Here is a 16,614-nt window from a genome sequence, read left to right on the forward strand (position 1 = left end):
CGATCTCTCGTATCTTTACGCAGTTTTTCTGTGGACACAATGTGCGTAAATAAGCGAGAGGTTACTGTACATGTAATTAATCTTGTAAGTAACATTTGATTGCTACTTTAACGTAAAGCAAAGTCGCCAAAGTTTTATTTTTGGTAAATTTAATTTTTTTGTGTGATATGATTTCGTTCGCTAAAAACGTCATGCTTTCATTGTTGACAAAATAAGTACAAATTGGTGTTTGAAGCGCTAGGTTTGTGAAAGCTTCATTTATAGCGGTTCTGCTTTGAAAACTAATCTACAGTTGAGTACGAAATTTTAGCTTAATGACATCTACGACAGAAAGTTAGTATTATAAGAGAATTTAAGTTCTTATTCGCAAAAACTTATTCATTGGTGTTGTTTTAATTATTATTATTCATAAAAATTACAAAATAAAAACAAGTTTGTGTAATAAAAAAGTAAGTTATTAAAAACTGGTTGGGTGTATTAAAGTTTTTTTGTTAGTATAAAAGTACAAGATAAAAAAGTATACTTTAGTTTTAAAGTTTAACCTCCTAAGTTTGCTTATAATTAAATAAATATATATTTACTTCACTTTAAGCTAAAATAAGTAAACTTCAAATTATACCGACCTTTTAGTAAACAAGTTTAAACCTGTATAGGTAAAAATAGTACAATACATCAAAAAATATTTATATGTTTTTTTATTGGTTTTAGTAACAGTAGCGTGAAATATTTTAAAAAGTTACTAAAAAAAATTACAATTTACATACATGAGTAGTTGAAGTAATTGTTTGTTTTTCAACACAAATATTACTTTATTTTTGTTTGCTAAAGCAATAAAGCATTCGTCAATAATTAACACAAACATGATCAGCGGTCGAAGACAGATAAATTAAAAACACTTGTTTCTGTAACGATCAAAAAAGCTGTTTTAGTTTGAATAATAAGCTTTTAGTACAACTCTCTTGAATTTCTTTAATTTTTTATGTTTTCTTTTATTTATAGATGCAGTATTATTGACCGGTTATCTTATTTTACAGCATGAGCAAAGGTCGGGTAATAATAAGCGTAGTAGCAACATGTTGTGTTCTTACAGCAATTATTGTGCCTTGTGTAATTCTGCTACCTAAAGATGAAAAGAGTAAGTTAACTGATAGTTTTACACTAAATCTATGTAAAACAAGTTAACAAAGGTTTTTTAGAATTCTAACCTAAAGGCTAAAGAATTGTTGTAATAAATTTTAATAATATTTAGTCCTCACATCAGTAAAAACTTGCTAATATCTTGACTTAATTGATAGTTTTTTTGATTAGTCTTTAATTAAGTAGTTATGTTTTATGAGACTTTAAAGTATTTTCAATCTGCAAAAGTTTTCAAACAGAAGAACAAAATACTTTTTAAAAAGTATTTTTATATTAGTTCACAACTCGTAAAAAGTACTTTTTCAACGATTGTCTGTTTAAACATTAATATATAGTTTACATTAGTATATAGTATTAGTGTTGTATTAGTGGTATACGACTCGATAACCGAAAAGTTCCTTTGTACACAAGGTCCTTAAACCAAACTTTTTGAACGCATTTTTTTATCGTTCAATAAAAAATAAATCTACACCAAAAATAATAACTTACTGAGCTGAAAAAAATTTTATAGGTATAAGTATGAATTTATAAAGTAGCTATTAAATTTTTTATCTTCTAGTTTGTTAAAAAATTGTCAAGTCTAATACTATATTTGTACAAAAACTAAATTACTAAGGTTTTAAGAGTGTATGTATCTTTACTAAAAACAAATAAACTTTCTTGAAAATGACTTCTTTGATGTTTTTAAGTTTTGTATTTGTTATACAAATTGAGAATCAAAAGCTAAAAAAATATTTTTTCTTGTCCATTGACTGAATGTTTTTAGTTCTAATAATGAAATTTACAACGACAATTTAGGCCGTTTAAGATAGTTAAACTAGAAGTTCTGTTTAAATACTACTTTTCGCATTAAACTATTTTAAATAGTTTATATAAAACTATATAATTTAGTCACATTATTTTTTTAAGTTTTACAAAATAGTCTTATAATTGTTTACGTGGTGTTTCATACATATACTGAGTAAATATTTTTTAGGTACTCCAGACAAACCTAAATACAATTTTGATGACTTATATTCAAACAAATATTCGTATGACTATCTTTACCCTAATTGGGATGAAAGTAGTAAGTTTTTAAAGTAAAAAATGTACAAATATGTTGAGCTTTATAAAGGTATCAAATTCAAAAACAAATAAATAAATTTTAAAGTTTTCTATAAAGTTCATATTGCAAATCGAAGGCAGTTTATATACATTTGTTTTTTTTTTAATAAACAAATAAAAACTTATAGAAAGTAAGTAAAAAATGCATTGCGATTAATTTTTGTGATAATTTAACTTTTAAGTAATCTACTTATGTTAAACATTAAACAACATAAATAGGTGAATCTACAACCGACTATGTAACAATGTCTGAAGATGGAAGCATTCTTAGAAAAGAACTATTTGAAGGGTCGAGTGAAGTAATATTTCCTGGCAAATTGTTTACTGAGAATAATTACCAAGGATATAGCTTATCAAAAACATCAGAATATGTCGTTTATTGGAATAATTACAAAAAGGTTTGTTTTCAAATAACTTTCTTAGTTTTTTTTTTTTGAATCACTATTAATCATATGGTAATAAATGTGTTTTTGATTTTCTTAACAACTTAGTAATTATTACTACTAAAAATACTTACAAACCATTAGTTTGATGTTAAGTAAACTTTGAATAGTCTACAAATTATAAGATCTAAACAAATAAAAAATATTTAGACATTCGCTTAATTATTTTGATTTTTTTTTACTCACAAACTGTTAACATTGTCAATATTATGTTTTACAACACATTTACTTTATTTCGTTTCTGGTAAATAAAATCGCTAGTAAAAAATTAGTTAGTTCGTTTTTTAAACATGAAACTTTGTTTTAGAAGCTGTTAAACTAAATATTTACATCAATATAAACCGATACAAACAACTTTTGCACTCTTTAGGCTTGTTAATAAACTAGACTAAAATATTTTTTTGAGACAATAACTTAAGTATTTTCTATGATATTTTATTGTATTATTCAGTATAGTACTAGTTCTAATAATATCAAAACCTGTTGTTTATTGTAAAACAATGGTCGTTTTAACTCTTGTTATTTATCACTAATTTTTAGTTTTAATATTATTTTGAATACCGACGTTTTCCTGTACAAGCATTTAATTTTAAAAAGCAACACCAAACAATTTTAATTTTAGTTACCAAGTAGCAAAGTAGTACATGAACTATCACAAAACTTTTTTGAAAATACAGTAGACTACCGCTTAAGTACGCAAATTGAACCCGACCAAAAAGTGCGTACTTAGCACGGGTAGAGTGTACTTTTTGACGACATAGTATAATTGAAATTTAGTTGTTTGTTTTCTTTCTTACAACTAGCCACCAAATAATTAAGCCAAATAAACAAGTCTTTTTATTTAGAAAAACATTTAGTACATAGCTCTAGTCTGCAAAATTTTTTAATAGAGTTTAAAATATTCTTTTTTCTATAAAAAAGTTTCTACATAATTAATACATATATTTAATATAGAAAGCCAATGTCTGTCAATGATATAAAAAAGAATAGTAAGCCATATTTTCCATATTTTGTTTTGTTAGAGGGAAAGTACAAAACTACATTGTGTTTACCAAACGTTTTCTAAACATCAATGTGTGTACATTTAAATTAAATTATGACTTAACTATGTTGTATTCGTAGGTTTTTTTTTAACTTTGTCATCTAGATTTATTTATTTTATAGCATTACAGGTCAAATATCATTATTCTTTTCACTATTCTGCAACCACTACATAAGTATTTAGTTTATTAACATTTAATAACAGGACTGTCACAATCTCAGGCCAATAAATGTATAAAAAATTTATAAAAAAATTAGAATTTTTTTTTGTCTTTCTCGATAAGTGCGTACTTAAGGCAGGGTGCGTACCAAAAAAAGTACGTACTTAGCGGTAGTCTACTGTAGTCTTGCGAAAATAAAGTTGAGTAAAAAAGATATAAACTTACTTATTCTAAAGTCAAAACATTAACGAACACTTTAAGATAAATAAAAATTAATTCCTTAGAAGTTCAAAAACCAACTTTATTGTCAAAAAAATTAAAACAGTAAACTATATTAGTATAACAGCTACAAAAACAGCATCAAAGTCTACATATTTGTTTTCTAACCAATTTTACTTCGCAGGTTTGGAGGCATTCGTATCTTGCTGATTTTTATGTTTACCAGAAAGGAAATGATGTAGAGCTTGGAGAAAATATTGGAATTCCAAAACAAGCACATTACTGTGAATGGTCTCCAGTTGGAAATAAATTGGTTAGTAATAAGAATCAGTAATCTTGTAAATAGTTCATCATGTTAGAAAATGAAGGTTTGGAACAAGTTTATTTTTACAAGATGTATAACAAACATTTTATAATTACTTATACTGTTGTATTAATTATTTAATTTTTTATCGGCTGTTATATCCTTTATTACGAAAGTACATACAGTTTGTTAATTTTTTTTTAATAACTACTTTATTTAGTACTTTTTAAAACTTCGCGCTTTGAATGATTTAATTAAAAAGAACTTTTTTTAAACAAATTACCCTAAATTTAAATACTTTTTCTTTTAAAACTAAAAATAACACGCTAACTTTCTCATAGTGATTTAATTATCAATGGAAGGTTAACTCTAAACGGTAAAAAGGTAATTTATCAAATTTCTGTATACTCCGTTTGAAGTAGCTTTATATACTAAAAGACTTATGTGCATTTATTGTTTTAATTGTAAACAATATTGGTTATAAACACTTTTGTAGTTAATAGTGTTGCCTAAATTTTAGGCAATTGTCTACCAATGGAATTTGTGGTATATTGATTTTGATGTAGCTACTCCAACATTAAAACAAATAACTTTTGATGGAGAAGAAAATAAGATTTATAATGCAATTCCTGATTGGATGTATGAAGGTAGATTAAATAATTGTATTTTTTTAAGAATTTTATTTAAAACTATAAAAACTAAAGTTTAAAACCCTACATTATTTTTAAATCGCTCTAGGGTACTGATGTATTTATATTTTTTACTTGCAGAGGAAGGAATAGGAAGTAACAATGTTTTGTATTGGAGTCCTGATGCTACAAGAATTGCTTTTCTTCGAACTGACGACACAAAAACACAGCTAATTGAGTTCAGCACGTCAGTCTTTTTTTATTAATAGTCGGTAATAGGGTTTTAAAACTTATAATCTTTTCTGTAGTTTTAATAATATATACTACTTGAGTTTAATCAATTTTTTTTTTAATTTGAATTTTTTTATTTTAGATACCCAGATGGAAAACAATACCCTGAAACAGTGAAGATAGCTTATTCAAAATCAGGAACTGAAATACCTGAAGTGAACTTACTGATGTATGACATTAAAACTGATAAAATATATGACTTTAAAGCTCCATACACGTAAGTTTATAGTTTACATCAATAGTTATATAGTTTATAGTTTAGCTTAAACCTTTAAAAATAGAATATATATGTAGTTAACTACTAAGTTTGTAGATCTGCAACTGACCCTGATGGTTATTATTTCCAACGTTTTGTTTGGATGTCAAACAGTTTGGGTCTTGCAACATGGACCAATCGCGTCCAAGATGAGTCCATAGCAACCAAGTGCTCAGTTAACGTTGACACTAATGATGTTGTGACCACCAGTTGTGGAAATGTAAGTTATATAGTCACTTTTAAACTATTTTAATAAGTAAATTAACTTTGCCTTTATTTTTCATATAGACTGGAATAGGAATGAAAGAAAACAATGAAGGTAAAGGATGGGTTGGAAATGTAAGTAACTAATAGAAATTGTGTATTAAGATTATCAAGCTGTTAAAAGTTTAGAATAAAATTTAAACAATTTACATAGATTTATTTTCAAAACTTTAAAATTTAAAAAATACCAATGTATTAAATGCTAATATGATGTTCTTTTAGTATTAATTACGTTAAGTTTATTAACTTGTCCTAGTTGCGTTTATATGATGAAATAAAAGATGATGGTTGCATTCGAAACAAAAAGTAATTTTTAAAAATTTAATGAAATTAGTAGGTTAAAGTGTCAACAACAAACTGTTTAATTTTTAAATGTTTATAGTATACTAATATAAATAAAATTCTGAAGTTAACACTGAAGTAAAACTTATTATATTTTCAGTTTAATCCGTTTGATGTCAAATTAAAGACACAAAGTTCATCACCTGGATCTTATTACACAATATATTCACGAGAAAATGATGATGATGCCAGTGAAGGTTACTGGCAAATTGCGTATGTAACTGCAGCTAACAAGGATGATTCAAAAAGAGCTTGGCTTACAAAAACTTCTTATGATATTGTTGAGCTTGTTCATTACGATGGTGATAATGACTGGCTGTTAGTTTATTTATTACTTTGTCAAATAGAAACCGATTAAAAGTTTTAAAATTGCACTTATTTATTGTTTAACTTTTATTGTATTACGCTGTTTCACTGCAGAGCAGCTCTTCAGACACAAAAAGATGTAAACAAAATACCGAGCGATGAACTAAAATAAAAATAGAAGCAAAATTAAATTAAAATTTGACCAAGCATTAATATTTTGCTAATAAAAATAAAACATAGGTAAGTATTAATATTAGTTTATTGTTAACTTGAGTTCTTAACTTGAGTTTTAAAAATTAATCTTTTCACAAGAGAAATCTGTTTAAAACACTATTTATATATTTATGTTTATAAAATAACTTTTTTAAACGAATAAAACTTAAACTTAGATGCAAAAAGTAAACTAAAGTTATATTAATTGTATATAATAAAATAGCTTATCTTTCTTATACCCAAACAATTTCTGTAGAATTAATAGAATAAATAGTTTTGTTTTCAGGAGTGCACTTGTTGAACTTAATAACATATTTGCAACTGTATATAAGATCATTAACTTTTATAAATTTTTAAAATCTAAACTCCTGAAAAGAACTCGTCTATTAAGTAATAATATATTTTCAAAAAGACTTATATTTATTTCCACTAGTTGTTTATACTAAAGCTAAAATTTATTTAATAAGTACAAATTTTAAAAACAATTTAAAGCTAAATTTTTTTTAGATTAAATTTAAGTTTTTAGTGTATGCTAAAATAAATATACTAAACACCAGGGCTTTTTTTTTTTGATTAATCATTAGCTAAGCTGTATTTAAAATACTGGATTTTGTTTGTGTGAGTTTACATTCTAAAAACAAAAGCTATATTTTTTTCTTCGCTTCTTCTTTGTAAAATAAACTAAAACTAAATTTTCTTTCACTGTCTCTACGATTTTTATGCCAATAGTCTCCCATTTACACGTCTAGCAGTTTGTTAAAAAATGGTTTTTAATTTGTTAAGTAGAGGTGCCTAAAATTTAATTAATTGTTTTAAAACAGGTACTTTTTAGCTGCTAGCCCAGAACCAAGAGACAGGCAAATTTATAGAGTAAATACTACAATATTAAATGTTGGTCAACCTGAATGTATGACTTGTAAATTGATGGACAAATATAAAGATAGATGTCGTTGGGTTGCTGCTACTTTCAATAAAGAAAATGATCAAGTTGTTATCAATTGTCGAGGTGATTTAAAATTAGCAGTGTAGTGTACTATTTGTAAACATTTCATTTGATAACTTCTGAGTTTATGTTATCAAAAACAGCTTTTCGTAAATTACGGAAGCATTATAAAAGACTAAAAATTGATATTTGTTAGACACTAAAAAAACTACATTAAACACTACAAAACTTTGTTCAAAATTACTCTAGTATAAAACATTTTACCTTTGTATTTAAAAATGGTATATTCTTTATAAGTATCTTTTTTTATTACTGTCTAATTGAAATTACATAGCTAAAGTTACATTTCAAATACTACTAACTTTGAAATATAATTATTAAGTCCTGCGAATAAGTAGAAAGTGAGTTTTAAAGTTGTTATGTTTTCTCTGGACGTTAAATGTTATAAACCTCAACTTATATGGAAGAAAAGTATTTATAGATAATATCAGTTTTTAATATCTAAAATTTTTTTTAAAGGCCTAAAAAATTTATTTTAGGACCGATGGTTCCAATGACAGTAACAATACCCATTAACGATGGCATATGGAGTGATGAAGTAAATGTTAAAGTGAACAACAGTAAACTTGTTGAAAGTATACAAGATGTAGCATGGCCGGTTAGAGAGTTCAGCAGTTTTAGATCAAGAAGTGGATATGGTAAGAATTTTAATGTTGATTTAATAATGTTAAAGTGTTAAACTTACCTTATCTTTTAACTTAAAAAATGAATTTTAAAACTATTCTAATAAATTTTCACGTTTAAAATCTAACGTATAGACTACTTGCAATTAAAAATTTTTACTTTATAAAAATCTAAGCTAAGGACTTTACTTTTGTACAGTAGTTTTTGATAGATATACTAGCTCTACTGTTCTATTTGTTAGGTTTTAAAACTTGTTTCAGTATTTTTTAGTTAATGAAGATAAAGTTTATTAATAAGTTTTTATTAAAAGTTTAATTTTGTTAGCTAAATTTTAATTACACAACACTTTATAGAGAATAAACAACTTTATTGCTTATAGGAAAGCAAGTACTAAATTGTGTCAAAGTCTGATATATGATGTTAAGCAACCATTGAAATACACTAAAATTTTTTTTTTTTAATAGCGTTTAATCTATCAAATATAGTTAGGTTTTAACTATTTGCTTAAAATTTCTTGAATTGTCAAAGTGTTTCATTTTTACGTTCTTATTATAAAGTTTGACAAATAATTCAATTTATAACACCAACAGACTACGCATATGAAATTTGGAAACCTTACAACTTTGATGAAAATAAGAAATATCCGCTTATTGTAGAAGTGTTAGTAACTTTGTAGTTTTATGTAGACAAATTGCAGTTCTTTGAATTACTATAAGTTTAGCCATTTTTATGCAAATTTTTTAATACTTTTTATTTTCATCAAATATTATTGCAGAAAAATATAAATGTAATTTTTATAATCTCTTTACTCCATGAAAATAAACTTATATCGACTAGTAATTGAGCTTGCTTAAATAAAGTTAAACTAATACATCTTTGATACATTTTTTGTTGTTTAAGCATAGCTTAAATAGTTCATAACAAAATATAGAATCTATATTTTAAGCTTTTTTCTTCATGTTAGAACAGATTACAAAGTTCAAACTTTATTAGTTTTTATTAGTTTTAAAAGGTATTATTCTTACGATAAAATACAACTAACTTCGTAATTTCTTTTATATTTCAGTTATGCGGGACCTGAGTTTCAGAAGATTCAAAGTAGATGGACTGAGTCGTTTTCACAGACTTATTTGGTTAGCAACAGAGAAGTTGTTGTTGCTAGCGTGGATGCAAGAGGGTCTGCTTATCAGGGTTTTTATTTGTTTGTGTTAATTCTTAGTTTTATGTTTAAAAACTTATTTCTATTTTTTTTAAATGTATATTTATTATGTTTAAAAGTTCTTTAGATTCTAACTTTATTTCTTGCTTGTTCAAAATCGGTTAGCAAAGTTCATATTGTACGTTTTTTATAAATTTTTGTAAGCTTTTCTTGTATACTTTGTTTAATTGTCAAAAGTGTTAATTGTATTTTATAGGTTTGCTTTATTATTTTTTTTTTAATACATTAAACATTTATTGTATTATATTAAATTAAAAGTTTTTAATGTTTTGTTAATAACTTTTATAACAAACTTGTAAACCAAAAAAGTACGAAACACTTTAGAAACATTAATCCTATATTTAAAAGGTTACAAGCTTATGAGAGAAGTTTATAAAAAGCTTGGAGTATTTGAACCCAAAGATCAAACTGAATTTGCAAATTATTTAATCAACAATCATAATTATATTGATAAAGATAATGTTGCTATTTGGGGATGGGTTAATATTTGAATATTGTTTGTTTGAGCTCTAAATAAATTAAATATATATAGCAAACTAAAAAACTGTTTTAATGGTTATAAATTGTTTTCTTATTTCAATGTATATAATGGTTCAATAAATTTACCTAAACTATTGAATGTTTAAAAACTGTTTTTTATGATGAACTAAACTTCTTTAAAAACTCTTAAGTTTGTAAATTAGCTTGAAAATCAGGTTCCAATAACGAAATTTTTATTAGTTATTGTTATGTAAACACCAAAAGCTAAAACAAATAAGTTGCCTTTTTTTACTAGAAGTTTAAAGTGTTTTTAGTTGGTATTAAGTACTAATTAGTAAACTGAGATAGTTTTTATTCTACTCGAAATAACATAAATGATTAAAGAAACTTTATATTCACGATAAACTTTGTTATACAGTCTTACGGAGGACAAATAACATCTCACGTTCTTGGTTATTCAGATGATTCAAATCCAAATCCGTTCAAATGCGGAATTGCAGTTGCACCTGGCGCCAGCTACCGGTTCTACGGTTTGTAATTAATTATAAAAGAAACACTATACCAGCAACTAATATTAACTTACTTTATAACAGACGCAATGTACTCGGAAAGATACATGACATTACCTAAAGATAACGAGGAAGGATTCGATGTAAGTTTAAGACTTTTGGTTTAATGGATTAAAATGAATTAATTGTGTAAGAAATTGTTTCTTTGTTTTGTTATAAATAACAAAGCTTTCTTTAATATTTTAAGTTCAATACAGTTACGTTGTTTTTGATAGTTGTTAAGTTTATAACATACTGCAGTTTTGTCTTAAAACTTATTTAAAAATTAAGGAACCTTTCCTACTTTATTGAGAGATTTAGAGTTTCTTAAATTTAAGCATATCTTAATTCTCAGCGAGCTGACTTTAAATTTTTGCTTTTCTTTTAGTTTATATTTTTTTAATAAAAAATGTTTGAATTTTTCATGAGCTTGATTAAGTAATGTTTTATGTGTACAAGTTATCATCATTTGTACAATTTTCTGTTTATTAGAAGTCTTATATGCAATTTTAGTTATTTTTAAAACATGTTAAATTTATACTTTTTACGTCTAAAACCTGTTATAAAGCGGTCGTTGTCAATATTTTAAAGTAAAAAACTGCATATTAATAAAATAATGAGATATTTAAAAAACTGTTGTATAGCTTTTAAGTAAAACTTTTGTAAGTTGTTTTAAAATGGCGGCTTAAACTTAAACTTTGAAAAACTTCTATGTCATTTAAACATTTTCAATTCCTTTATAAAGTAGTTTTTAAATTTTAAATAGTTTTATTTATTTTATTGGTAATTAGGAATCGGAGATTTTCAAACCCTCTAACATCGCAAACATCAAGAAAAACAAAAAATGGTACACCCTGATACATGGAACAATGGACGATAATGTCCATTTTCAAAATGCCGCTGTAATGGAAAAAGCTTTGGTTGAAGCTGATATTGATTTTGACGACTTTGTTAGTTATGAAATAAAATTTCTAAAACAAAAATTAATTTAAACCTATAGTAGTTGTCAACTTAGAAAATATATGCTTTATACTGTTCAAAGTAATACTTTTCACTATTTTGTTAATAGTTTTTTTTTTCAACAGTTTTACGCCGACCAAGCTCATTCAATCAACATTGGAAATGCAAACAAGCACATTTACAGGCAAATTGATCATAGATTGTCTACATGTCTTGGAAAAATGGAATCTCATTATCCAGAGAACTTTATCGGATAATAATTTTTTAACTAGTTAAACATTAAACATGGTAAACTTAACACACCTTTAATTAGTTTTTTATTTACTAATATTTTTATAAATACTTTGAACTTACCATGTCAAGAGTTAGTAGAGAGAGTCTTTTCAATTTTCACATCACTGTTTTTGAAAACTACTCGTGTTTTTAAACAAAAATTAAGAACATATATGTATTTAGTAACACCTTACAATTTTCACTTATCATACTCTTTTCAGTGAATAAAAAGCTTCTTTTCAGCAGCATGCTTGAGTTTTTTTTTGTACTGATTAATTTAAATTTTAAACATTAAAATAACTGTACTATTTATATCTTACATAGTTAAAAATCTTGATATAAAAAACAAACCTAAGTTTTTATTAACTGAGTTTATAAAACATACTTTATTTTAAAGTTTCAAAATCTAAAAGTGTTAATAATATTTTATTCTAATCGTATAATGATTAAACCTATAAACTAAGCAATGTAACATATTCTCAGTTTTCAATGCAGTTTTCATTGAAAAATAAGCTTATTTTCAACGAAGTTTATAAATGCTTAACATTTAATATCTAAAGTTAAAAACAATGAAAACAATTACAATAAAAGAGTTAAGTTTCAGTAAGATTCAAATATAAGTTCAAATGTTATTTTGTTTAATAGCTTAAATTAAATTGGAGACCACTTTATAGTATACACTAAATGTAAATAGTGTAAATCAATTTTAAGTATAGAGGTAGTGTCTTGATTGTGTTATTCTCGCGTAAGAGTTAAAAAAATTCTGATATAAATACTAAATTTAGAAACATTAGATAGTTTTATTAAAACATAACAAATAATACTATGATTCTTTTTAATTTTAAGCTACGAATCACTACTTACTAGTTTTTGTTGAAGTAAATTTTTGAATATAAGCTTATTAAGTTAACTTGTAAAAACGATCAGTTTAGTCTACATTTTTATAGTAAGAGTTTTTTTAACTAGTCTAGCTAAAAAATTCTTTAATTGATATTAACAGGAAAAAATAACTAAACATTTTTGTATATATGTCGACCACTAGATTCCGGCTTTTCAACGTTCAACTAAAAAGTATTGAATACAGTCATTAAAACTTTTGCACCAAAAAATAAAACTTGAAATAAGTTTATTTTTTGAAGATGTATTAAGTCTTAATAACAAAGTGCAGTTTACTTAAATTAAACAGCATAGATTATTACTTTAATAACTAAGTAGTTTAATTTATAGTATAACTTTTTGGTTAAGTTATAAAACAATACCTGTGTTTAATTTTGTGAATTTAAACTAGAAAAAAACATAACTGTGTATAACGCTTAATAATTTACTGTACAATTAGAATTTATTTAGTAGATGGTTTATAATTGTTAGCCTTTAGTAACTACATACCAATTGAGTATTGATACTGAAAATATATCATTTGAATACTTTTACTAATATAAATTTAAATATAAATATACTTTGAAAATTTTCGACAAAAAGGAAATATTTTAAAATAGCTAAGCCCTTGTTTTTAATTAAAGTAAGTTAAAAAAAGCTAATATTTGTTTTAATTTCTTTTTGGTAGAAACATTTTGCATAGTCTAATAAAATGACAAATAAAATCGATTGTTTTTTTTGCTATTTGATTATTCTCTAAACCAGAGTTTTCCCAAACTGGGCCTACTTGAAAAATTAGGGGGTCATAAGCTGCAAAGGGGATATAGAGGGAGAGAATAATATTATTATTAAAACTTGCACTAGATATTCTGGAGTTGATGAGGAAAGGAAAAAAGGTCGTAGGCGTATAAAAGGATACTTTTAAGAGAAGTCTTATTGGAGGGGCCATTACTTTATTGATTCCTCAAATAGGGTCTTATGAAAAAATGTTTGGTAAACCCTGCTTTAGATAAGTTGTTTTGAGTAGAATTTTACTTTGTTAACCTTAAGAAGTGTTTTCTCATTTTAACTCTTATTGTTTAAAGTAATGAATTCTTTTTAGCTATAGTTTTACTTGAAGCGTTTTAATACTTAAAAAAGATCTTCTTTTATGATAATTAAAAACTTTTAATTCATTTTAATTTAAATTTTAATGCTGTTAGTTATGCCAAAAAAAAGTTGTTGAATAAATATAAGAAACGAAAACTTAACAAGTTCAAAGAAAGTAGAATTATTCGTTGTGACCTGAACAGAAGGTGTTTTTTAATATTTAAAAAGTGTCTGCAAATTTGCGGACGCGGACCAGCTGTTAAGTTTAAATCTGCGGCCCGAAACTTAAACTTTATTAAAAACATGTGTGTAATTAATCTAAACGACATTTTTAAAACTTAAGCTTTAATTCATATTTTAGTAAGCAACAGCTTTAGTTTGATGACTAATCCAATACGACCTTGTTTTTAAATTGCTTTTTTGCTTAACTTTACAAAAATAATCTGATCCAGAATGATTTGTGCGTTTTATTAGGTTAATATTCTCTCTGTTTTATAGAAAACTGTTCGTTAAATATTTTTAACTTAAAATTCATTACCAATTTAGTTGTTAAGCTGTATACTTTTATTTCTTTTTTCCATTACTACTTAAACAAAACTATTGTACAATTTTTACAGACATTAAGTAAAAAAACAGTAGAAAAATGTTTGCAAGGCATTAACAAGTTTAATACAAGTAGTACAAGCTAGCTGAATAAAAACAACTCTATTTTCACGACTTATATCTTTGAAAATGGTAAGTACTAAGATGTTTTGTATCATAAAAGTGAACAATACAAACTTCCGTAATAATATTTTTAAATTTACTTAGTTGTTTTCAAAATTTACTACTGAGATTTAAAAGCTGACAATGTAAAAATTACATACTATTACGTAAACATTCATTATTTTTTTATTTTAGTATATTATTGTTTAGTGTTTTGAAGAGTTACTACTTTCTCTCATCTTATTTGTTGTAGCAATTTTTATTTTCTAAGTTTTATGCATCTATTTTAATTATGTTTTGATATTTTAGGCAGTAAACATGTTTGTTGATTTAAACTGAAACTTTCGTCAGTAAAGGGTAGATGGTTTTATTATAAAATAGAAACTTATGACTATTTATACTATCTTTTTGATAGCTTGCTTGAAAAATATATACATATATTATTCAAATTCTGTTATAACATTTATTTATTCTGTTACGAAAAAAGTTTATAATATATATGTTATTGTAAAACATAATGTAGTTGTTAAATTTTTTATAACTTAGTAGTTTTAGATTTTGCCAAAAAATAAAATATAAAACAAGTTCGATCATATTTTTGTTGTATACTTTTTATCTAAACATGGATATATAGTAAACTTTTTAAACATATAGTTCAAAAGATTAGTAAGTTTTTTAGTAGTTGTTATTAAATATATTAAAGTAAATTTAAACAAAAGTAATAAAACTTATCTTTTAATGTTAAATCAGTGTTTTATAATTTTTGGGCACCAGTTCAAACAGAAGTGTAAAACACTTTTGCATTTTATTAAACTTTAATGACAGGTTTTGACGCGATATTTGTCATTTTCAAAGTATAAGCCGAAATAAATCATTAAAGTAGTGTAAAAAGCTAAATATGCTAGTTCATGATAACAAATAAACATTATAATAACACCAAAAATACTGCCTTAGTTAAATTTAATTTAACATTATATAAAAAAGTATACTTATAACACGTTAATAACGTACAGTATAACACATAAACAAGAAAACAAAACTATAAAAGTAGTCTTAAATCCTAAATGTAGGGGTAAAACTTGATTTAATTAATTGCTTTTTTTAAATAGAATTGTATGTTTTAATCAAAATTGCTTCATTAATATAGACTCCTTAATTTAAACTACATAGTTTTAGTATATTAAAGTTATATACTGTTAGTTTTTCATTTTTACACTTTGTACAACTTATCATGAGAACTGATACAGCTGTTTGTCCTTCAAGAAGCTCTTTTGTTCTTCCTACTAATAGTCTTGAAATAACAATGTACTAGATGGTTTTACAATTTAAGCATCTATGTTCTTAGAATTTTTAAATTTTAAGTTCATTAGGTGATGTTTTTGTATTACTTAAGTACTTTTGCAAATAATTTTGATAATAATAAATATCGAAACCAGTCAACAAAGTTTAATACAATGCAAAGATTCGTTTACTTCTGTTTCAACTAGTATTATGTTAGCTTCCTAGTATTCATATGTATTTTTTTCTAAGAATTATATTCAAAAATACGTCCGTAAGCTTTTTAATTGTTTTAAAAGAAACAGCTTTTTATTAAAATACTTACGTTTTTAGCTTGGACGTGGTTGAAATATAAGTTTTTTTTAAGAAATTTTTTAAAAAGATGTAAATTACTTAGTATAACTTGTTATATGTAAGGTAAGAGTATATTTATGGAACAATTAAGTTTAAACAAATTAAAGTGTAGGTCTAAATGCTTGTATTAAAGAAGACATCAAAGTTCAAAGTTTGTTTGCTTACTGAATAAGCTTTTATCTAGAAATAGCTTAAAACAAATAACTAGTGATATCAAGACAAACAATTTTTTTTTAAACTGCATTTAATAATTCAAGTACTAAAATTTATTTTAATAAATAATAGAAAATATTAAATTTAGATATTTTATTTAAACTTTTTTCAACAAAATATTAACTTTGATTTACTTAACATTTTAGCATGAGTAAAAGTCGAATTATTTTAAGCATAGTTGCAACATGTAGTATTCTCACAGCAATTACTGTGCTTTGTACAATTCTACTACCAAAAGATGAAAATAGTAAGTTGATTTATGTATTATTAGCTTGAACTAAT

General features: G+C 24.8%; 1 protein-coding gene across 1 annotated transcript; it reads left to right on the plus strand.

The window, feature by feature from the left end:
- The first annotated feature begins 2,486 nt into the window (after positions 1-2,486).
- Positions 2,487-11,801, plus strand: LOC145833228 (prolyl endopeptidase FAP-like). The gene is made up of 17 exons (XM_082940420.1): positions 2,487-2,540; positions 4,290-4,418; positions 4,930-5,056; positions 5,180-5,285; positions 5,412-5,546; positions 5,643-5,805; positions 5,874-5,924; positions 6,292-6,509; positions 7,532-7,716; positions 8,193-8,351; positions 8,928-8,997; positions 9,404-9,528; positions 9,905-10,035; positions 10,455-10,566; positions 10,630-10,688; positions 11,376-11,534; positions 11,670-11,801. Exons 1-17 carry the CDS (start codon positions 2,487-2,489, stop codon positions 11,799-11,801), a joined length of 2,115 nt encoding a protein of 704 aa, XP_082796546.1.
- The last annotated feature ends 4,813 nt before the right edge of the window (positions 11,802-16,614 follow it).

This window comes from Thalia democratica, chromosome 4, assembly GCF_965202585.1.
Source record: "Thalia democratica chromosome 4, ktThaDemo2.hap1.1, whole genome shotgun sequence".
Classification (NCBI taxonomy): domain Eukaryota; kingdom Metazoa; phylum Chordata; class Thaliacea; order Salpida; family Salpidae; genus Thalia; species Thalia democratica.

What these genes read in the sequence shown, in the direction of transcription:
- LOC145833228 (XM_082940420.1), top strand. Translation starts at nt 2,487, where the DNA reads ATGTCTGAAGATGGAAGCATTCTTAGAAAAGAACTATTTGAAGGGTCG. An exon ending in TATTTGAAGGGTCGAGTGAA is followed by an intron (nt 2,541 to 4,289) that starts GTAATATTTCCT and finishes TTTACTTCGCAG; the next exon opens with GTTTGGAGGCATTCGTATCT. An exon ending in TAGATCAAGAAGTGGATATG is followed by an intron (nt 8,352 to 8,927) that starts GTAAGAATTTTA and finishes TAACACCAACAG; the next exon opens with ACTACGCATATGAAATTTGG.